Source organism: Acipenser ruthenus, chromosome 10, assembly GCF_902713425.1.
Source record: "Acipenser ruthenus chromosome 10, fAciRut3.2 maternal haplotype, whole genome shotgun sequence".
Classification (NCBI taxonomy): domain Eukaryota; kingdom Metazoa; phylum Chordata; class Actinopteri; order Acipenseriformes; family Acipenseridae; genus Acipenser; species Acipenser ruthenus.
The window spans coordinates 41,599,053-41,623,489 of NC_081198.1; the positions used below are offsets into that span (position 1 = coordinate 41,599,053).

The window sequence follows — 24,437 nt, forward strand, 5'->3', positions numbered from 1 at the left end:
GTCTGCAACACAAACTGCCCATACTCCAGCAGGACTGTAAAACCTGGGCTCTGGATGTAAATTTAGAAAAAAACTAATTTTATGATTAGGTTATCAAATTACCCTCGCTTGTGAAGTTGTCACGCCCTTTTAACTGCGTCGTCAATCTCACGCATGCCCAATGGCCTTTTTCTCCTTCTGGCTGTCAAAGCGGCGCATGCTCAGTTTGGTGTATAATTGTCATATATATCTAGCATAACCGGCTCCTTCCCCTACCACCTTCAGCCATTTTAAACATGTTGGGAGCTGTAGGACGTTGCTGCACCGGGGCTCTGCAGGCGCTTAAGCCTGGGTTTAGCCCCCTGAAAGTCATCAAGGGGGCTCCTGCAGCTTTATACTCACGTAAGTTAATCATAATTATGATTAAATACCGCGGTAGAGTTATCATGTTGTTGTTTTTTTAAATTAGTTAGAATGTCATAATGGCTGCATGATGACTTTACGTGGTCAAGGCCTGACTTTTCAAATGTAGGTAACTAAATTGAACTTTCTAGAATGGAAGCGACGTGATAAAGACTTACTGTAAACCGTGTGCCTTGTTTTAAGAAAAGTGTAACTCAGCTAGTTAGCTGTATTAAAAATGCGCAGTGAAAATGTAGATGACCTTTATTTGTCATGAGAGCGAGTTTAGCTGCTGCTGAGACGGGCAAGGCCTAATGCAGCTTTATCTACTACTGGGTGTTTCTGCTGTAGCGTTTCGGTTGAGACATTTTACATTTTATCAGCTTAACTAGTTAATGTTTTTTTAAGCGGTCGTTCAGTTTATCTAAGTGCAATAGGTGTGTGTGAGGTAATAATTAATAGAATATCTAATTGTACAAAAAGAGCATCCATATACCTTTATCGGTAAATTCGAAATATTCCGTTGTTCAGTCGTAGTTAACTTTGCAGTTGCTGTTATATCTGCACCTTTACCGTTGCCCATTGCTAGACGTATCGCATTCCCATTCATAGGCAATATAATGTCCGTCACAATGTTTTTTTTGTTCCGCAAGGTAAACTGACAACCCGTGTTGCCCTTCAGCTTGGCCCGAGTGTAAAGCATGTACTACAGCGAGTTCACCTTGACCAACATGGGACGCCCGTTTGTGTTCTTCATACATTGCACGTCACTGACATATTTCTTCTAAACTATGGACACGTTTTTAATTGAACCTTTAATTTTGGAAAGGGAGGGATTGCCTTAAGATTCTGAAGCTGTGTTGTGGTGGGTTTTTTTTTTTTTTTTTTTTTTTTTTTTTTTTTTTTAAAACAAGTACTGCATATGTGTGCGCGATACTAGTGCAGTCCTTTAAAAAAATGTGTGATACTGCAGCATTTAGTGTCCTTGAGTTTTAAACATTTTATTTTAGCATTAGTTTCAGGAAAATCTAAACTAACATTTATTTTCTTCACAGACAGAAACTATGCTGCACAGGCAGCTCCATCTGCAAAGCCTGGCCCTGCCAGAGGCCACATTGTGGCAGTCATTGGGGCTGTTGTGGACGTCAAGTTTGATGAGGGCCTGCCTCCAATTCTCAATGCACTGGAAGTAAGCGGTCGTGACACAAGACTGGTCTTGGAGGTGGCACAGCATCTTGGTGAGACTTTGTTTGTGAACTGTCACATAATAACATTGTAAATGGCTCTAGTGTACTGAAAGTTGATTTGGTTTAACTTTAAAGAAGTTAAAACTTGACTGTCTGCATATCAATAGGTACAGACAGTAAATTACCATAGAAGCTAATTCTGTAAGTTCTCTTTAGGTGAGAGTACTGTGCGTACTATTGCTATGGATGGTACAGAAGGTTTGGTCCGTGGACAGAAAGTCCTTGACACAGGAGCTCCCATCAGAATTCCAGTTGGTCCTGAAACCCTGGGCAGGATTATGAATGTCATTGGTGAGCCAATTGATGAGAGAGGTCCAATCAACACCAAGCAGTAAGTATCTATTATAAACTTTTGAAAATGCTATTAAGGACAGACACTTGTTTGTTCAACCAGTTTTAATGTCTGAAAGAATTTATACCCATCATTTTATATATATATATATATATGTATATATATATATATATATATATGTATGTATATATGTATATATATATATATATATATGTATATATATATATATATATATATATATGTATGTATATATATATATATATATATATATGTATGTATATATATGTATATATATGTATGTATATATGTATATATATATGTATATATATAATATATATATATATATATATATATATATGTATGTATATGTAAAATATCTCTATCACACACAAACCTGAAGTGAGCCACAGTACCCGAGGGTTTGGTTAATTTTAGAACATGATATGCTTTTGTACATTTTTACTATTTTTATCCTTTATTTCCAAGCACTGCTGCAATCCATGCTGAAGCTCCCGAGTTTGTAGAAATGAGTGTTGAGCAAGAAATCCTGGTAACTGGTATCAAGGTGGTAGATCTGCTGGCCCCCTATGCCAAGGGTGGTAAGATTGGTGAGTATTGATTTACTAATTCCTTGTATCTTAGATGGATGTCAATGGAGTGTCAAATAGGATTTAAGATGCAAGATTTAGATAATTTCAATCTAAGGCTTCCAAGTACTTGATTGGTTTTTAACAAGTTTGAAAGGGAGTGTTTGTTTAGAACTTGCTGGCATTGTGCAAAAAGTCTTATTTTTTTGTATTTTACACTAGTGGCGTTGCAGGACTTGATTGTATTTATACTTACATTCTACATGCAATTTACTTTGTTTTTAGGTCTTTTTGGAGGTGCAGGTGTCGGCAAAACTGTACTTATTATGGAACTGATCAACAACGTGGCCAAGGCCCATGGTGGTTACTCTGTGTTTGCCGGGGTGGGAGAACGTACTCGTGAGGGCAATGACTTGTACCATGAAATGATTGAGTCTGGTGTCATCAACCTGAAAGACACCACTTCTAAGGTACAGGATATTTTGGCAAGATGTATACTTCAGCTTGTTCAATTACCGATGTAATATCAAAAAACAAGCGTATAGTGTCTTGATTCTCACTCTTTATATTGGGTGTCAAATACTTTTAGCTTTCATGCATGTCACTACCTGCAAATGGTTAAAATGCATCTCGTCAGTAGTATGAGTTATCTTTGCATTTACAGTTTACTTGTCCAGTGTTTCTGGCAGGATCTAATGGTTATCTGTTGCAGGTAGCGCTGGTGTATGGTCAGATGAATGAGCCCCCTGGTGCCCGTGCCAGAGTTGCTTTGACTGGTCTGACTGTTGCTGAATATTTCCGTGATCAGGAAGGACAGGATGTGCTGCTTTTCATTGACAACATCTTCAGGTTCACCCAGGCTGGATCTGAGGTCAGTTTTCAGACCTGCTTTTAAAAAATAAATAAAATAAAAAATCCAACACTGCTACTTGTTGCAGTATGTGCCTCGGTGATATGCCACCTATTCAAAAATGTGAAAGCTTTGAGAGCTAAAGAGTTTCTTGGCAGAAATAGAAATATTCCACAATGACTAAGTGATGTGGAGTTGTTCTCTTTGGCTGTATCTCCTTTTAGTGTGAATACCTGGGACTTGAATTGTGTACTAATTGTTAATTTTCTTCCCCTATTTGCCAGGTGTCTGCCCTGCTGGGTCGTATCCCCTCTGCTGTGGGTTACCAGCCAACCCTGGCTACTGACATGGGTACCATGCAGGAGAGAATTACCACCACAAAGAAAGGTTCCATTACATCAGTGCAGGTATGTGAACTCTTGCACGATGCATCTTGTAGTGAAAGACTCATCAAGCTAACTACTTCTAAAACCCTTATTCATGTATCTTATTTAGGCTATCTATGTGCCTGCTGATGACTTGACTGATCCTGCTCCAGCCACTACTTTTGCTCACTTGGATGCCACCACTGTGTTGTCCCGTGCTATTGCTGAGTTGGGCATCTACCCAGCTGTTGACCCTCTGGACTCTACATCTCGTATTATGGACCCCAACATTGTTGGAAATGAGCACTATGATGTAGCCCGTGGTGTGCAGAAGATCCTTCAGGTAATTTTTCTGCAGTCATCTATCAATTGAAATGAAATTCATAAATTAACAGTTAACCTTATAGTTGGCATAGAAGTTAAAACATGAATTTTGTATTTTAGGACTACAAATCCCTTCAGGATATCATTGCTATCCTGGGTATGGATGAGTTGTCTGAAGAGGATAAGCTTATTGTTTCTCGTGCTCGCAAGATTCAGCGTTTCCTGTCCCAGCCCTTCCAGGTTGCTGAAGTCTTCACAGGTCATGCTGGAAAACTGGTTCCTCTTAAAGAGACCATTAGTGGATTCAAGAGCATTCTTGCTGGTAAGTGTATACAGTTGTGTAAGCTTTTATTTCTTTAACCAGTTTGTACAAGTATCAAAACTATTGTAACACAGGTATTTCTGAAGGACTTCTGTGCTTTTTCAGAAATCTAAGGGAATGGGTAACTATCATTTTTCTTAATAGAAAATGGTTACACATGTCTCGGCTGATACATTTTGAAAAACTGTTTGGCTTTCTTTTAGGTGAACATGACAGTCTGCCGGAGCAGGCTTTCTATATGGTAGGTCCTATTGAAGAGGTAGTCCAGAAGGCTGAGAGACTGGCTGAAGAACACTCATAAATGACTTTCAAATCCCCACAGCTGGCTTTCCCTTTCAGAAAAAAGCACTTGGCTTGTAACATGGTATAATATTCCAAACTGTCTCTAATGTCTTGTCGTCATGAAAAAAATGTTCTATTTAATGTTCCCATTTTAAATGGGGTAGATGGAAATAAAATCTGTCTTGTGATACATGTTTTAGATGTGTTTTTTTTTTTTTTTTTTTTTTTTCCCCTACTAAAACTCTTTGGGTAAAATAGGAATGGCTTTAAATCAAACCACTAAAATGATTGTCTTTTCAGTACATTTCCAGATGGTAACATTGGCATGTTCGAATGTCTGCCATATTGCAGCACTGTGCAATGACATAACATCAGTATAAAGTTATGTATGGTCATTTAGTTTCTTTTGTGAGTATTTTGTAGCAGATGTGCCTTAATTACTGAGTGCTGTAGTATAATCTAGGTTATGGTGACTATTTAATTTATTATTGCTTGTGTTTAAAAGCTGTATCTTAAACTTTGCATGGAAACTTGTTTTGTTGAAGATGGGCAAATAACCAAGCTTGTAAAAGGTTATACAAAATGTATTTAATGCTACATCTCAACACTAACTTTTTTTTTTTCAAGTATTTAAACACCCCTGCTGATTGGAAGTATAGAAATTTTGCCTGAATCTTTGGATCCCTGAAAAGATCACTCTGTTCTTGAATAAATGCAAATTGCTTTAATAGCAAGACAACTGCAGTTGGCACCCTAATTAATTCACAAGTATTTGTTTGTTAGTCTCTAACAGTCATCTTATGTTTATGGGAAGTTGTGTTTTGTGAAGTTCAATTATACATCCACAACTTAACACTAATAAAATACATGTGTACTAAATTTATTAGCAATTTAGGGAGATGTTTCCATCAATAGAACATTTGTCAAACTTTCAACACTATCTAAATGTTGTGCTATAAACCATGTGATTGTCACTCACTTCATTTACAATCAACGCGGGTGTGTAATTTTATATAGGTAGTATGAATAGGGTATAAATTACTACAAAGTGTCTTAGTAGTTTAACTACAAGGTGTTATCAAGTACAACATGAATTTGATGCAACTTTCATACATTTATAGATAGGGTACTGTAGCATCAACCAATAACATGGCGTAGTTTGGCATTCAGCTCCTTTTCTTTTGCAAGAAGATCACAGCTATGTTTCTTGAAGACTTCAAATTCCTAAAAATAATAAAAATATGTAAGTTACCCTGGTTTAAATATTAACTTAAGATCAGAATTTGATTACAGTTAAACCTTATTTGAAAGGATGCATTTGTATGACAACCAATGTATAAAAATAGATTTTAAACATTTGTATACCAAAGCAGATTTTTTAAACTTATTTTTATGTCTAGTTAATTTAATGTTTTGTTGGTGAAGAGGTTTGCAGTGAATATACTGCCCATGTTTTCCTTTTTGGACACAGGATATGTAAAATTGATTCTGTAAGATTGTGCAGGATATAAAATGTGTTTTTTTTTTTTTTGTTTTTTTTGGGGGGGGGGGTGTATTACCTTTAGCAAGATTATTGTATATAAAATGCCCAGTGAGGTGAAGCTAACATCAGTGTTTGCTGTAACAAGAAGACATTCTGGGATCCTTTTAAATAATGTGTAGATTAAGGTAAGTATATATATATATATATATATATATATATAAATATGACTGTACACCATTATATTGGCCCTTGGGGTTGAACATGGTCCAGTATATAATATTTTATCACTGTTCATCAGGAATAGCCCTACAAAGGACTGTGTGCATGGTTACACAGCAAAATGCAATAGCCAATTTAAAAAAAAAAAAAGTAATATGAAACATTAATTGCACAAATGTAAAAACTTATTCTGATGAAGTTTTCAGAACTGGAAAATCTGTAGTTTACAGCAAGAAATACACATTTGGAATAAAGCTATGTTTTAGTATTACACTACCACATACCTTCTTGAGTTCATTATACATCTGTTTTGATTCATCAAGGCAGTGTTGGAGTTCTTTCACTCTTAAATTTAAATTTACTGTAGATACTTCTTGCTCAAACCTAAATAATAAACTAGCCGTCAGTGACATATTAATATTTCCACAGATCTTAACGTTACAGTGCAAAAGCATAGATCACCATGACCTAAATCTGTGGAATGAAAAGTTTTATGTTAAGCAGGCATGTTCACATGATATATGTTAACCAGTTGCCAAGTCATGCAGGTGTCAGTCATGTATAGTATATATGACCTTTATTTATTTATGGTAGTATAAGAAATGTAAACAGGAATGGAACAAGCCAGAGAAGGTAAAGTCTGAGCGTGTTTGTAAAAAATATTTCATTACGGTCTTGGACTGATTGGCCATTGGGAGACAAAGATCTGGTTAAGATAAATGTGATGTGTAAAATTGATACAGGAGAAGTGGATTTCCTGGCATTAGTAATTGATGTGAGCGATCATCAAATACAAAAGCAGACCAAGTTTTGATAATGTGGAGGAATCATCTACATCCAGACATTTTACAGGCGCTGGTGTTTTTGTATTTTATTAAGTATTTTTGTTGATCTAAAACAGTTCTCACCGTTTTTCTGCAGCTGTAGCCTTTTCTGCGATTTCTCTTTTTTCCTCTAGTTGCTGAATTTCCTTCTGCTTATCCTATATTAAACCAAACAAAATGAAAAAAGATCAGTGAGAAAATGTTTACTTTTGTACAGTACTGTCATCATTTCACATTAAGTAAAAGGAAAAATAAACTGAACTTTGTTAATTCCAATGGTATGACATCCCATTGAGAACTACGATTGAAATCATATTTCAAGCCTAGCATCTCTGTAAGCAGTGCACATTGATTGTATTAAATCAATCCTTGCACTTTAGTTTCTTATTGACTGTTTTGTTCTTGATGTCATCTGTGTCTTTCTTCAGTGGTAGCAATCACCTCAGCACTCCACAAAACCTACAGCAAATATTTATATAAAAACATGGTGCTCCTCCCATCTCCAATGAACAACTCTCAGCTCTGAGTCAATCATATAATTGAAAACTGTCTCTCATAATATATTAACCAGTAAAACCTTGGTCCTAGAAGTACTGATATTTAAATCACACCTTCTTATACACAATACATTTTTTTTTAATGACACAAAATTATGTTGTAAATTTTTTTTAAGTTTCAATTACAGAGTAATTAATATGTACCCATTTTGAATTACAATACCTGTATAATTTTCCCTCTTTGCATTGAAAGCTCCAAGAGTTCATCTTTCTCTCTGATTAAAGACTGCAACTTAAGCTGGAGTTGTGATTCCTTTAAGATGTCCTTTTCAGTTGCTTGTTTGAGCATTAAATCTAATTCTTCAATAAACAAAAACAGACATGTAAGCATGACACTTTATCACTTCCAACCATTAGATGTAGCATGATTTTTAACAGTTCTGTTTACAAACTACAAAACTGAAAATTAAAAGTATCTGTATTATAAAAGCTCCCAAATTCACTGTTGCTTAAACTACATGTCATCAGCAGCAGCAGGTTAAAATAAAAACAAACAAATACATACAAAAGAAAACCCATTCCCAAAATCTAGAATAGCCCAGTTGCAAATAATACATTTAGCACCTCTTTTTTTTTTTTAAATGCCTATTTATTACCCTCTTTTATTCCCACTGATGTTAAAAACTAAAACACATTTTGTTCACTTTCCATAACTACCAAAATCCAACAGGTCCACCAGAGATTGACTTATAATTTTAAACAAACTTTTATGCATTCCTGTTCCCATTACAAAACTACATACAAACCACAATCTGATAACTTCTCAACCTTTGGAAATAAATGGGTTATCATTTGCTTAATTTTGATCAACCTATATACCCTGCCAAGCTGAGAGCTGAATTTTATTGGGGCATTTTACAACACTTGTAAATCACCCTGGATTGTATTAACCACCTTCTGTGGTTATCCTCGAGTACCTCTAAAATTAGGTTGTTAATGCAACCCAAGGGTATATCGGTTAAGCAAAATAACCACATACCTGTAGTGCTGTACTTCATTTAAACAAAGTTTTGTTTAATCAATTGTATGTATTAAGATTTAGCCTATTAATTACTGCATGCTTACCACTACAACTTTCTGTAGCATCCTTTAACTGTTTCTGAAGAATTTCTAATTTACTCAGAAGAGCAGATTCCTTAATTTGGTGATTTTCATTAATTTCCTCCACTTTGGCCTTGAATTCATTTGACTTTTGTCTGTAAAACAGTATAATAAGGACACATTATAACATACTGTATATGTTCATGTCAAGTTAGCATAACTTTGCAAAACATCCCTTATGCTGTGTGTGTCTATATATATATATATATATATATATATATATATATATATATATATATATATATATATATATATAATGAAATAATTACTATAATTTAGGTAAAAACTACAAGTAGTTCTGAAAGGATTCAACAAGATTTAATTCAAATATTGGCTTATGCTCACTTATATTCCAACTCTAAGTCCTTATATTGCTCTGTCATTCTCTTCACTTCTCCTGTGAGCTCAACAATTCTCTTCTCCTTCTGCTGAAGTACTTCACAGAAATGGTTCTCGTTCTCATTCCTGAGCCTTTCATTCTCCTCTTTCAGTTCTGCATTCTGCATTTTGTACTCATCTTTGAATTTGATTATCTGTTGGTGGTTGGCTGCCAAATCCATGAACCTGTTCTCAAGCTGTGTGGCTCGATGTCTTTCGGTTTTCAGTTCACATTGCACATCCTCGCTCATGTTCTCCAGCTCTGTGTTAAGTTTTTCAAGTGCCTGGCATCGCAGAACCATCTCGTCGGCCCTCTGCTTCAAAATGCAGATCAGATGGGCCTGCTCGTCTATTCTGGATCGCAGAAGTGCATTTTCTGTCTGGTTATCCTGGGAAAGTGCACGTAGCTTATCCAAAGCATGCTGAACTTCATCTATTTCCTTAGAATAAAACACAAATCACAGCCAGCCTTACTGTCACGGACATCTTAATTTTAATTTAAACTCAGTATGTCTGAGACTTAAAGGGCATTACACTGCCGCTTTATTCCCACAATCCTTCCATTATAAATTATTGATGTAGTTTTACTGATTGATCAAGCGTACCTTAAAAAAAAAAAAATCCAGGTACACCTTTTTTTAATATATAAAGATAATTTAGACCTTAGTTTAGCGCACTATAGAAAACAACGCAGGTTTCGAAAAAGGAAATCCATTCAGATGTATATTGACACCAACATGTCTTGTAGTAGTACAATATACACAATACTAGTATAATTAATGTGTAAACAGCAGTAAAACTACATTTAGTAAACCATTTTAACAATGCTATCCACCCACAGAAAGGATTCAATTCGATGTCGAACGTTTCGACTCAAATCGTCTGCCATCACTGAATTTGAATTTCTAATGTCAATAATGTTGAAGAACAATTAATTGCTAACCTCTTTGCTGTGTATAATCATCTTTTTAAGATCCCTTGGAGTTCGTTGAGAGGACGCCATATTATTGGCAGAATTTTCTTTCTCATATTTAGACATGGATGACTGAAAAACTACGCTATTTTTGTTAGTTTGTTTGTTCCGTTAAAACTGGCTGTCATGTTCCATTTTTCTGTTGCTACTAACAACGCCAAGACGGCGGCTTTATCAGGACATACTTGTGTTTTTCAAAACGTGTTTATAGCCTAACAATTACTAAAGCTTTTGCATAAAGATATTTTAGACACAGCAACTTTGCAGCAGGTAAGGTGTCTAGCCTCGTTATTACAGTATTCCATTATCTCTCCTGTTTGTTTCTGTTCACAGACAAGCGCATCGTAATTTAGGCATTATTTTATTTATTTATTTATTTGGCAGACGGCTTTATCCAGTGACTTACAAGTTAGGGCAATACAAGGTTACAATGCAAAACCATATTTAAATAGAGTATATTTTACAGTAAGTGCAAATTATACTACTAAACATAAGAAGGTATATTCAAAATGCAACTAATTTGATTTTGAATATTAAAACTGTTTAATCGATATGTAATTCATGTTTCAATGTATTTGCTACAGTAAAAGTATGCTTTTCAGTTTTTGTAAACAAAACCTGTTAACATTTTTGTTACATTTTAAAGTGAATATGTTCGTAGTTTTCTAGCCAATTGGACATATCAGTATTATGGCCATGCTCAACAAGAACATTGGACAGTTCTAACTAGACCTCAGGCTCAACGTGTATTTGCTCTGCACCACACGGTGGGGCTATATAACTCCTTTTTACGTTGTGAAGAAAGCAGGGACGGGCAAATATATTTCACGCATCCCTTTGTCTGTACAATATGTGAAGACCAAACTGTGTTACCCCGTCGTCCTTAACGGTGTGTTGTATGTGAAAGTGTAACGTTAGTGTTTGGTGAAAATTGGACTAGTTCCAGTGACTTTATAAAAAAAAAAAACAGACAAATGTTGTTTTAGAAACACACTCGTAGGTATATATATTCTCGACAATAAATGATCGGTCCGTCTGTAATTACCAATTGTTATTAATTAATAAGTTATTTTTCTAAATGTATAACGAGCTTTCCATTTGTTCAATTACATTATCCATTACCTTACCCTGAGTCCGTTTTTCTTCTCTCTGTTGGGGTCTAGGGGAGTTCTTAGGACCCTATACTTGCACGGTCTTGTTCCGTTACACATTTTGTATTTGAAGTTTTGTCTGGAAACACGGGAGAGATGTTAGCAAATGTGATGATGCTGTTTTTCTAAGTGATATTAAAACAGAAAGGTCAATAACTGATTAGCCCAATGTATGTCACTGTTCACTTAACAGACCATTCAGGTCACTTATTCTATTGAAACTCAATGACCCTGTCTAACAAGTTAGATACAGTATGGTTTCTTATCTGGTCATCTTTAATAAAGCCCTTTGATAGCCCCAGCTTCACACAAATACCGTGTAGTTTGAAGCTTTCCAAGATTCTTCCAAGGTATATTGTGCATTATATTATGTGTATTTTATTTTATTTTTGATCTATGTGCCAAGAACAGGATGACATAGAAATATACTTAATATGGTTAATATTTTATAGTTTATGACAGTATAAAATATATAATTAATGGTGGGTATGTCTGATTTACACAACCAAAAGACAGGGTTCCTTATTCTATGTATGAATTGATCACTTTTACAAAATCATTAATGAAGAGAACAATACAGTAAAATAGAATCCACAGTTTTGACTTATACACCATTTCTGTTTTGTGCAACAGTAGTTGAGAGAACAATGGCCGTTGGTTGTTACAATCTAGTGAGCATTCAAACCTTTTCACCAGGGGCACCAAGCTCTTAAAAATAAATGTACTAGAGGAGCATTTTCAGCTCTCTCTCTCTCTCTCTCTCTCTCTCTCTCTCTCTCTCTCTCTCTCTCTCTCTCTCTCTCTCGGTAACGATAACAAAATTACCAACACAGGAGAAACAGTAAACTTTTAAAGCTAAGCAATCAAAACTTATTTTTAAGCTTATATATAAGTTCAGAACACACAGGAGATAACATAATAAGATATTATTGATCCCACAGCCTTGATGTATCAATCTTGGAGTCTTAACACAGTCACACAGTTTGATACGTTGCGCACCATTCTTAGAAGAAATACATAATTTGTTTTATAAAATCTAATCTACTTACCCCTGGAATGATTCTTTTCGTAAACTTCTTATCAATTATTATTTGTGTTCATCCATGCAAGCTCACCCCTCCCATTAGATAATAATATCATTTTCTTTTAAAAATGTATTCTGTTTTGTTTTTTTTTTTTGTTACGGTTAGCTGTAAAAATAAACAATTAATATAACCGTATTGTTGATATTGCCTTGCAATGTATGTTTTACTTATCAATATTAACTACTCTGCAGTAAGTAACACAGGGCAGTGCGGTCGCGAAAGGTAATTTTTTAAAAAGATTAAAAATGTTCAGACGAAATAGTTTATATTAGCTTTACAAATAATTCTCTCAAATGGAAGCTTTGGAAGTTATTTTTCTAAAATAAAAAGAAAATAATTAAGGCTGCAAAAATTTAAATAATCAGATTGTTAAGACCTATTTTTTATTTTTAGTTCTGTATTATTTTTTTCTTTCAAAAAACGAACAAAAGCTTTACACTTTAGATACTTAATGGATTGTCTACAAGTAGAGTTACATACTTGATGGGAAAACAGTAACCGTCAGTAACATTTCATTGTCACCTATATTTTAAATGAACACACTAGTGCTGTATGAACACATATTATCAATCAACCTGAATTTTTAAAGCAATGGTGATGCTGAAATTGTAGTAGAAAAGCTCTTTCACTATTTGTGTGACTTTTGGACTTTCATACAGAATACTTTGCAATTTGTGAGTCTGGGAATATCCTACTACAGATTTTGTCAACTAGTCACAACATGTAAAGGGCTCTGCATATGTAACTTTCTTTATCTCCTTTGGCAACGAAAGATGTTATTGAAGCGCTGGCTTTCTGAGCGTCATTGGCTTTTTGGTGTTTTTGTGATCTCTCGTGCTTACCACAAACATCATCATAAAAGGGTTTAACAGCGGTTCTGAGCAAAGTATGGGAGAAAATCAGTCCAGGTAGTTGTCTGAAAGAAGTGTCCGAAAAACGGGAGAGTCCCGGCAAATAAGGGAGAGTTGACAGGTCTGCATTAATGTATATTGTTCCTAAAACTAGCACGTGGTATGAAACACACGGGGTACCACCCCCACCCCCAAATATGGCGCCCCTGCTTTTCACACAGATCAGCCTGGAAACACACTCAGGTGTGTACTTATGAATTGTATAAGTTTCATTCATAAAATTTGCAGATTGTGATATTTTAAAATTAATTGAATGTATTTTATTTTATTGTAAAGCAACTAACCCTTGTGTTGTAAATGTTCAAATAAAATTAAGATTTAGACTGAGTTTCTCTATGTGTTCTTTTTGTGTCTGTCTGTGATTCTTGGCGTGATGGAAATAATATCTGAAAATGTAAAAACTTTACTATAAATTCTGACCTGCTTGTTTATTTTTGGTATAAATCGCTGGCTGTTGTGAAAATCTAAGAATCTTGTTTTGTTAACGATTAATAATTGATGTGCTCATCTAGTGATTGACACTGCTGTTTCTGGACTTTGGTTTCGGAGTTTTAAAATGTAACCTTGTACATCCCAATTTACCCCGTGTAATTGCTTATCCAACAGCTATATTAACATGAGGTTTGCGGAATAATTAGGTAATGGATAATATAATAATAATAAAAAATGGAGCATAACAATGTATTAATTTTCTCACTAATGTTATTTTTTTATCAAGCAGTAGTTAAATCTGAAGAAAAATGTACACGCACATTACTACAACTAATAGTAATAATAATAAAGAAAAAAACATTCGTGTGGCTTTGATTTGTATGATCGATCCAACGCTGTACTTGCAAAATAATCTATCTGTATGATTGATAATATATTACAAACATACATTAATAGTCTTTTATTATATTATATAAATCAAAAACATTTTAATAATGCACTTTTTCACGTTCACCCAGGGGGCTGAGAGTTTTAATTTTGTAGCTAACTTTGCAAGTGTCAGGTGGATTTAACATTCACAATTACCCTTTTACCACAATGTTTTATTTAAAAACTGGACTGTTTTGTCATCTCTTGTTTTTCATTTAATTTCGTTCACAAACACAAGCAGTTTTGAGGCATTTTACTCCCTCCTCCCGAAACTGCAGTTGGATTAAGCTAGCTCATCGGGCGTCGATCATATAATGAAACTCAGCTGGTTACATTTGGTCAGCCTGATACTTGCTGTGAAACCACGAAAAGAATTCAAACACGTTGGCAAAGCAGGGTAATGAATAATAAACCCAGTGAATTGCGAAACAATCTTTCCCCCATAGTAAGAAGTGTTTGAAATTAAATATTCGCAAAGTTACAACATCTTTTTAAACATCAGTTTTGATGGATTAGATGGGAACAAACCAGCATCGTAGAATAAACACTTTATTGAGACCTAAGCAAGCAAAAGTGAAAACACACACACACACATACATATATATATGTGTGTGTGTGAATAGGGCCCGTAGTCATTTAGAATGTGTGCATTGTGGTACAGACGTGTCGAGGAGCTCATTTAATATGCTGATCCCGCGTGTTGTTGTCGTTTGACCCCCGTGCTGTCCCGTACCAATACACCAAAGTTGGCCCCGAACCTGAATACACGCACTTTTAGAGACACCCCTATTGTTTCTCAATGGACTTTTATTATATTACGATTACAAACTGGCTGTTGGTTATATGTGCTTTAATTAAATTAAAACACTTAACTTACAGAGACACAAAATACTGGCTTCAAAATTGATTATTCTAATAAACAATAAGAATATTTATACCACACAATCAAAGACTATTTGTCTTGGTAAATAGACTGCAGCAAATTAAACAACAGTCGAGTTTTTAGTAAATCCCGTATGCTGCTGGATTTTAATATATTATGCAAAATTAGATTTTTTTTTATTATTAGGATTGGTTTTGTAACATCTTCCAGAACATTGGTCACCACTGGCACTGTTTTTGTTAACTGCAATCAGGCCATCTCTGTATAGAATCACTGACATGTGGATTGATGAAGTAAATGTAGAGAACATTCCAAAGTAATATTCTCATTGCGTTGAAATTGCAGACAGTGCGTTGTCACGCAAGGTAGACAGCTCGGTCCTGTGAATGATTGCATTATGCTGATTCCTGGGTCCCTGACTAGAAAGGGGTTTTATCCTGTGGGCCGGAGTAGGGGGAGTGTATTGAAAGCGCAATGTCTCAGCTCTATAACACGCCCTTTTTCATCAACTAGCGGGATAAGAAAGAGAGAGGCGAGCAGCATCACCATCCCAGTCCCAAAAGCACCTCCATCAGTCCAGCTTCCATTGGCGCTGGACAGACCAACTGGGACCCTGCATCAGAATGTACAAAGCAATTATTTCGAAACTTCTGCTGTTAACTCTGTTTGTTCTCCAGTGCCATTCCCAAGGTAAGTTAAACACAGTGTTTCAAAGCTGTAAAATGACCATGGTACCGTGGAGCATACAACGCATTCCACCAGCTAGGACTTACTTAAATTTTTTCATTATTATTATTATTATTATTTTGTATTACTGCATTTCACTTCATTACTTATATGAGGTGTGATTGGAAATTAATGTTTGTAATTAAGTTTAGATGGATGAAGACATTAGTTTGTTAATAGATTGCCAGTAAATAAAGTATGTGGAATCATTTTAATTAAGTCATTAAATGTTACATGCACGGTTACAACTAATTAAAAGTGATGTCGCTCTACATACGATTTGCAAAGTACAATCACATATTTACGTGCAAATATATATATTTTTTTCCCAATCCTCTATTTTAAGTATAAAATGACCTTTATCATTCCTTAAGATATATTTAATATGACCATTGGGTGTGTATATCTAAACATATTGTAGAACGTTAATGCCATTTTATCACGTTGTTGTGGTTTTTCAATGAGTTTATTTAATATCTGTAATTCAGAAACGTTCGTTTAATCTTGCGCACAAAGCCTCCCACAGCCAGATTTGAAGTTCTCTGGGAGAACTTTTGCCTGAGCTTTGCCGTTGCTAGGTAACAGAGCATGTGACCAGCAGACAATCTGTGGACTGCAGACTACTGGTACAAATCTGACTTGAAGAAACTCCTCCGCTCTTTGTACAGTACACGTATTTTAAAGATGTCTTAACTTTACAGAGCCAGTTTTATACAGTGACAGTAAGTCCCATTGTTGCGTCGAGGGATAAGATACATTTATTTACTGCGCTGCATGATCTTGGATTTGCTAGTGCAGAGTTGTGCAGACCCACTCAAATTATAATCTGCTTTCCTTTGCTCAACCCTTGGAATAAGCTCCTTAGCGTGAATCAAGTAACTAATTATACTGCAGCTGCTGCTAGCAGGAATCATTTCTGTTTCAGAAGCAAGGTACATTACATTGCCATATATTATTCTGGACTGTAAGAAATATGATCAGTGGCTTGGAGGTCAAGGACATTTGTAAGGATCAATAGCAGTTCTGCACATTGATATGTACAACACACTCCCTTCTAATCACTCCATTCAAAAGTATACTGTATGCTAAATAACTTTTTCCCCATTCATCAAGTCTACAGATATGGCCAAATGTTTTGCATCACCCTATAGAAATTTGCTTTACAAAGTCAATTGAAACCTGTTGACTAACATTACATTAACATATTTAATTACATCAACCTTAAATTACATCAATCTTAAATTCTAGGTGATACAAAACTTTAGGCCATAGCTGTATATCTTTAAAATGCAAAATTAATTACTTTTAAAAAACACATTGTTACGACTTTGCTAAGGCATTTAATACGGTAAAAAATAAACTATTTACCAGCAAAGTGCCTATTTTTTTTTCACTAGTCTATACTAGAGAAGTAATTCAAAAACTTCTAACAATTAGGAACAATTATAAAAACATGACGGCAAACCTCATATAAACATGGTTCATGAAGCTGCCACAGCTCCATCCGTTCTGATAGACAGGGACAGTGGTACTATTGTTTTAAACATGCACCATCAACTGATGCTCTTGTGTGAGAGATAAAGGTGATTAGTAATGTTTTAACTGGCAGGTGTGCATAGCTTACTTACGGTATGTTGTTCTGCTCATCAGTAATTTATAATACTTGACTTGTTTTTTTGATGTCTAGTGAACTGTGTCAGGTATATACAATGTTAATTATCTACAATATTTAAAGAAGGTCTTTAAAGTTAAACCTAGTAAGGAGTTATTTTGCACATTGGCTGTTAGTCTTCAAATTATTAAAAGACAAAGTCCAGTCTGGGACTGGTTTAGAAGATTTTTCTTGACATTGAAGAAATGTACAGTATATTGTACTATGTAGTTTCTTGTAAGTCAAGCTAAAATGTCTTTTACATGTTGATCTCCTCAGAAATGTGAGCAATGAAATCCTATTTTAATCCAGATTTATACTGTGTGTTTCAGGGGAAATTAGCAAATGATTCATGTGTGGGGGACTACAGTTTCATAATATAATCAAAGGCTACAGTTTCATAATATAATCCACTGATTCTTATTTCCTGTGGGACTACTTGTAAATTGGCATTAAAAATCTGAAGAAATGAGATCAACACCGTTTAATTAAGTTATTACACTGTATAAGTGGTACAGGTTTTACTATAAATTGTAGAAACAGCTTGTCAGAGATAAATAAGAAAGAAAGTGTGAAAAGGTACATCTTAGCATAAGATGTGCTGACACTGACAGTAAACTTGTTAATGATTTTCGCATGTTTTTGTTGAAAGTGAAGTTCCCATGGTTAATTATTTGATAATTAGATAACCCAGGTTGATCAATGACCCAAGTGATGGTTTTCGTTAACCTTGTTATCTAAGGGAACAAAATGCTCATTTTCTTTATTTATATAAACAGTTTATTTTGACACACTCAACTCTTTTTCAGAATGCTAGTGAATCAAGAAGTATTACATTACAAGCACAGAAAACTACTTTAAAGCTTACTGTTGTTTTAAACTCAAGACACGTGCTGTTTCATTCCCTATACATTTCATACAGCAAGTCTCGGTATTAATGGCAGTACAAATTACAGATTACAAATGAAAGTAAAAAAAAATAAAAAATATATATATTCAGACCCAGGTATTGAATTCAATACATTTAGCTTAAAAATAATGATCTCAGACAATTTATATTTCCAGAAACTAAAATGCAGTCAGTTTGCCATATTGGATACATTTGAATATTCTTCAGTCTATAAAATTAATTTATGTTTAATTCATCAAAACAGACTCAAAACAAAAGCATTCTTTATGAACAGGGCTCTTGAAGTCACATTTATATTTTTAAAATGTTCATTTTTCTTAATGAATCCTATTCATGTACAGTATGACAGGGGATGAGTCTCTGTGTTACTCTACAAAGCTAAAACATCCAGGTTCAACAGAGCATAATCCAGACCTAATAAACGCAAACATCATGTTGTAAATCACTACCACACTGTCAACAGATTGCTGCTGTACTTTAAGGTCATAGAGAGTCTTAGGAGTCGGATTTGAATCATGACATTTGCCAATGGAAGCCATTTCCCTGCTTTAGGTCTCAGGTTCCAAAATAATTTTGTGTTAAGAATTTGGCTCCAAATACTCTAAAAACATCAATCTCTCTTTCCTACTTTCACCTGAAGAAGAGACCTCTGAGGTCTTGAAAGCTTGTGATTAATTATTGTTTAGTTAGTCCAACTCCTTCTCTTTGTCTATCGTCTCTGCAGTGATAAGGCTACCATTTCATCTATCGGCTCCAAATACTGAAATCTGAGATTCTGTGAAGTCAAAAACACAATTTTGACATTTCAAAAAGCAGTCAACAGTAGCCTTGAAACTCAAACACCCAATCCAAACAATTTACAATGTATTAGTGAGCTCCCTTGGCATCGATGAGGCTGCTGTTTAAAGCTAATGGCATACAGCATTCAATCCTAATTTAGAACAAGTTCATTTCCCCATCCAACTTGCCAAGTAACCGTGTCCCTCTTTTTCTGACTTTAAACTTTATGAAATGTTCCAATTATGTTCAGACATGATTATTATAATTTTTAGCACAAAGTATTAGAATCTAGAGCTATATGGCGGAACTTGACTGTCTGTCATTATGTATGTGAATGTACATCAGGGTAATGTACTTTTTCATGATACTGATGGCTTTAATTTTGTATTTACAGCTGTGTATGTGGGGGGGGGGGGGGTTATTACATTGCAGTAACAAGTGTCATATGCTGTATGGCAACCCCCCCCCCCAAACATTTTATATATATATATATATATATTATATATATATATATATATATATATATATACAAAACAATGGTGACACATATGTAAATTTAAATGCACACATTTGCTTATGATACTTAGAAGACAAGAACAGACAGCACTTGTGAGAGACATAATCTGGAATTTGTTGTTGCTTTAGAGGATGTAGGCAATTTGAGTCTTTCTCTTTAGTCATCACAATTCGTCAGTGTAACTTTCAATTCAATGTAAATTCTGGCGCAATACTGTCATTGCTGTAGTTTAAAAACCTGACCAGAAGTTAGCACAGTTGGCACAAACTAAAGTCATAATCCTTTTGCTGTAAACAAGTGCTTTAGAAAGCACTCACTCTGTCTATCTATATGGTAACTAGTCATTTCCATGTTAGCATTATCATTTATATCATGAAATACACGTGCAGTAAAGAGCAAAATATATAAAAAAAAGGATCACTAACACCTGTTCCAAAATGAATGTAAAATAATCGTTTTATAGAAATATTTTCACACTTGCAGTGTGAGCTGTTTCTTTGAAGTTATCTGGGGATTGTAACTGTACCTCAGCAACACAAATCCTTCAAAATAAGCAGCCTACTGGGCAATTTCTGAGGAAGACTGACAACTACAGAAGTTGTGTATTAATTAATCCATGATGGAAGGCATTATTTATTATCCAGGAAACATAATTAATATTAATAGAATGTATATCAGACAGTAGAATGCATTTTTTAAATTAGCTCTGTTGGTTACAGTTTATACTATAGTAGCTTTTATAAGTGATTGATCTATTGTTTACATGTTTTATTATGATTTTTAAAGGTAAATATAAGCTCATATTTATACTGCTAGAAAAAACATTTATTTTAAATAAAAGACTGAATGACTTGATAGTTACAGTCTGATAAACTGTTATTACAAAAAAGTAATCCATCAGTATCAAGACATTTGGCAGTACAATATCACTTATTAGCATTCCAGGGTTATAAAAATTTATTAGCGTATGTTTGTCTTTTTGTAACAGGAAAAAGAGTATATGTTTAAAAAATAACCATTTTTGTAAATTAGCCACAAGTACTTGACATGCAAAACAGCCACATATTCCAAATAAGGTAAATACTAGAAAAAAATACATATATGGTACTGTAAAATGTGATCATCAACATGTAATTGCATTCACAAGAAACAATGGTTAAATAACTGTATAAATAACAAAGTGTCACAAAAGTAGATTAACTGTAGCCTCCATAAAATGGGTGCTTTTAGAAGCTTTGAAGGAATTATATAGAACACTTATAAATAATGTGAATGCAAGTAAAAATCATATCTTAAATAAGTGTTTCATGTATGAATCCATTTCTTAATATACTGTGTCACAGCTAAACGAAATACTCACAACCTCATTTTTGGATGTTTGTTTCCCCATTCATCTTGAGAAGAACATTTTTAGAATCCTGTTTTGTGGTTGGTTAATATCTCACCCAGAACTGTTTCTGTTAAAATATTATGTCGACTTTACAGTTTCTGTTTGTGCCACTCCGAAAGCTACATTATCTTGTCTAGCAATTGACTGCATTCTGTTACTTTCATTTACATATGAAACAAGAAGCAGCAGTCTGCTCTGACAACATAGACCAGCTAAACGCTCCATGCTGCCAGCAGTATTATTTGTGAACATTCAGGGTTAGAGACAGAATACACTAAAACAGCATAGTGCTGGAATTGATGAAAGAAGAAAAAAAAAACTTTCAGTACTGAGATTACTAGAAAGAGACGCAGAGGAAGACAAGTGCATCAGAGACCATGCCTGTCCTGTGTTCAGGGAAAGTTCACTGTACTATAGACTGTTTGTCATCCATCTCTTGCGCCTTCTTAGCATGTTGACACATCCAGTTATTAGCCACTTTTCATGCTGGGTTTTCCATTGTCCCATTGCAATTTCACAGCATCCCCAGGCCCATTAGGAGGCTTCTTTCTTATGAAAATTCCTAGGGTGCTTCCCTTTGTTTCATTTGTTCAAGCTTTTTTTTTTTTTTTTAGCCAGCTTGCTTACTTTAGATTTAATTTTGCTAATAAGATCCAACTTCACAGAGGAAACTGAAAAATAAAAAGTTGTTTGCTTTCTTCGATATCAAGCCTGTGTTTTCATGTGTCGCTGATATTTAGTACAGCAATGCGATTTACAGTTAAATAGCAATAATCCTATCTAAAGCAGCCCTTTCATAGTAGGCAATGCCCCTTACTGTAACCATGAATGGCCCTTGTGCCAGTAACTGAAACAGCAGGACTTTCATGACTTAATGATAAAGGAACCCTTTGCCTAGGATTATGAAAAGAACCCCATTTTGAGCACCTGAGTAAAACGATCTTATACAGTCAAAAACTTTAACGCTGTGAAATAAACAAACCTTTCATTTATATGCACAGTGACAACCACATACAGACGTGCTCAAATTTGTTGGTACCCCTCCACAAAAAATGAAGAATGCACAATTTTCTCTGAAATAACTTGAAACTGACAAAAGTAATTGGCATCCACCATTGTTTATTCCATATTTAATAGAAATCCGACTTTGCTTTTGATTTTTTATTCAACATAATATTGTAAATAATAAAACAAATGAAAATGGCATGGACAAAAATGATGGGACCTCTAACCTAATATTTTGTTGCACAACCTTTAGAGGCAATCACTGCAATCAAGCATTTTCTGTAGCTCTCAATGAGACTTCTGCACCTGTTAACAGGTAGTTTGGCCCACTCTTTCTGAGCAAACTGCTCCAGCTGTCTGAGGTTTGATGGGTGCCTTCTCCAGACTGCAAGTTTCAGCTCTTTCCATAGATGTTCGATAGGATTCAGATGAGGACTCATAGAAGGCCACTTCAGAATAGCCCAATCTTTTTCTTATCCATTCTTGGGTGCTTTTAGCTGTGTGTTTTGAGTCATTATCCTGTTAGAGGACCTATGACCTGCAACTGAGACAGAGCTTTCTGACACTGGGCAGTACGTTTCGCTCCAGAATGCCTTGATAGTCTTGAGATTTCATTGTGCCCTGCACAGATTCAAGGCACCCTGTGCCAGGCGCAGCAAAGCAGCCCCAAAACATAACCGAGCCTCCTCCATGTTTCACTGTAGGTATGGTGTCCTTTTCTTTGAAAGCTTCATTTTTTCGTCTGTGAACATAGAGCTGATGTGACTTGCCAAAAAGCTCCAGTTTTGACTCATCTGTCCAAAGGACATTCTCCCAGAAGGATTGTGGCTTGCCAATATGCATTTTAGCAAATTCCAGTCTGGCTTTTTTATGTTTTTCTTTCAAAAGTGGAGTCCTCCTGGGTCTTCTTCCATGGAGCCCACTTTCGCTCAAAAAGCGACAGATGGTGCGATCAGAAACTGACTTACCTTCACCTTGGAGTTCAGCTTGTATCTCTTTGGCAGTTATCCTTGGTTCTTTTTCTACCATTCGCACTATCCTTCTGTTCAATCTGGGGTCGATTTTCCTCTTGCGGCCGCGCCCAGGGAGGTTGGCTACAGTTCCATGGACCTTAAACTTCTTAATAATATTTGCAACTGTTGTCACAGGAACATCAAGCTGCTTGGAGATGGTCTTGTAGCCTTTACCTTTACCATGCTTGTCTATTATTTTCTTTCTGATCTCCTCAGACAACTCTCTCCTTTGCTTTCTCTGGTCCATGTTCAGTGTGGTGCACACAATGATACCAAACAGCACAGTGACTACTTTTATCCATTTAAATAGGCCGAATGACTGATTACAAGATTGGAGACATGTGTGATACTAATTAAAGAAACTAATTAGTTTGAAATATCACTATAATCCAATTATTTATTATCTTTTCTAAGGGGTACCAACAAATGTGTCCAGGCCATTTTAGAATATTTTTGTAGAATATGCAATAATTCATCTCTTTTCACAGCTTCTTTGCTTTATTCTATGACATACCAAAGGCATGCAAGTATACATGATAAAATAGCTTTTAATTTCATCACTTTTCAGGAGGAATGAAGCATTATTTCAATGAGCTGTAAGGGTACCAACAAATTTGAGCACGCCTGTATATGGAACTTAGAACAGCATAAGCACTAGCCCACGCAGTAAAAAACATTAGGAATACATTCCTTTGCAAATTGCACCTTCCTTGCACCTCACAGTTGTTAAATTAGGAAATGAGAAAATTAGGTTTTAAAACTTTGTTCTCTGCCTGCAGTGTTAGAAGATTGATGGCTTTTTGGCAGAACTTGATTAAAGCTGTTAACTTAATGTATAGGGAATGGGGATTATGAATATCTCCAATGTTGCTAGGAGGCCTTTATGGTGTCCTTCCTTTGAACTGCAGTCCAATGGTGCTTTAAAATATTTCTAATCTCTTGCTCTGTAACTTGCAAGTTTTTTTATTTTTTTTATTGGATTAGCAAAAGAGTTTAGATATGCCATTTTATTATTATAAAAAATATATGCCTTTACAAATGTACATATATTTTTTTAAATTACCTAGTTGTATTCGTCTCCCATTAAGTGATTTTAAAGCACAATTTCTGTTTAGATAGCACTTATTGGATGGTTAAGGCCCACAGGTCCTAGATGCTGTACACCAGAATAAATCGAGATGTCTGAGTAGTTATAAAAAGCAGGTGCTGTAAACAGATAAGCATTGTGCTATACAATTCAAACTCATATTGTAGTGAAAAACAAATAGCAGTTATTTATGAAGGAAATTACCAGAGATGTTATATTGTGAGATGAGATAATCCATAACCCTGAGTCGTTTCACTTGTAATTTACTACATGATGTTATCA

At 35.0% G+C, this 24,437-nt stretch overlaps 3 protein-coding genes across 7 annotated transcripts in view; 2 read left to right on the forward strand and 1 right to left on the reverse strand.

Moving 5' to 3' along the window:
* Positions 1-223: 223 nt before the first annotated feature.
* Positions 224-4,840, forward strand: LOC117412101 (ATP synthase subunit beta, mitochondrial-like). The gene is made up of 10 exons (XM_034020104.3): positions 224-381; positions 1,437-1,619; positions 1,785-1,959; positions 2,407-2,528; positions 2,793-2,977; positions 3,220-3,378; positions 3,642-3,764; positions 3,853-4,065; positions 4,167-4,368; positions 4,572-4,840. Exons 1-10 carry the CDS (start codon positions 276-278, stop codon positions 4,667-4,669), a joined length of 1,566 nt encoding a protein of 521 aa, XP_033875995.1. The 5' UTR covers positions 224-275; the 3' UTR covers positions 4,670-4,840.
* Positions 4,841-5,219: 379 nt separating this feature from the next.
* On the reverse strand, positions 5,220-11,421 carry LOC117412111 (coiled-coil domain-containing protein 89-like). 3 transcript variants are annotated; one of them, XM_059032277.1, is made up of 7 exons: positions 11,313-11,421; positions 9,180-9,652; positions 8,799-8,929; positions 7,897-8,033; positions 7,261-7,334; positions 6,637-6,736; positions 5,220-5,874 (listed from the first exon to the last, which is right to left on the reverse strand). In XM_059032277.1, exons 1-7 carry the CDS (start codon positions 11,394-11,396, stop codon positions 5,788-5,790), a joined length of 1,086 nt encoding a protein of 361 aa, XP_058888260.1. In that variant the 5' UTR covers positions 11,397-11,421; the 3' UTR covers positions 5,220-5,787. The 3 variants fall into 3 exon arrangements, with proteins under 3 accessions (XP_058888260.1, XP_033876007.3, XP_058888261.1); XM_034020116.3 differs by lacking the exon at positions 11,313-11,421 and adding an exon at positions 10,156-10,347; XM_059032278.1 differs by lacking the exons at positions 6,637-6,736; positions 11,313-11,421 and adding an exon at positions 10,156-10,348.
* A 4,133-nt stretch (positions 11,422-15,554) lies between these two features.
* LOC117973153 (low-density lipoprotein receptor-related protein 2-like) overlaps positions 15,555-24,437 on the forward strand; it is a 63,007-nt gene continuing 54,124 nt past the window's right edge. For 2 of the 3 annotated variants that reach the window (XM_059032280.1, XM_059032281.1), the window contains exon 1: positions 15,556-15,766. In XM_059032280.1, the coding sequence (XP_058888263.1) occupies positions 15,700-15,766 (67 nt within the window). In that variant the 5' untranslated portion in view covers positions 15,556-15,699. Of the gene's footprint in view, positions 15,767-24,437 lie in introns of all 3 variants that reach the window. The other variant, XM_059032279.1, reaches the window with a different exon arrangement.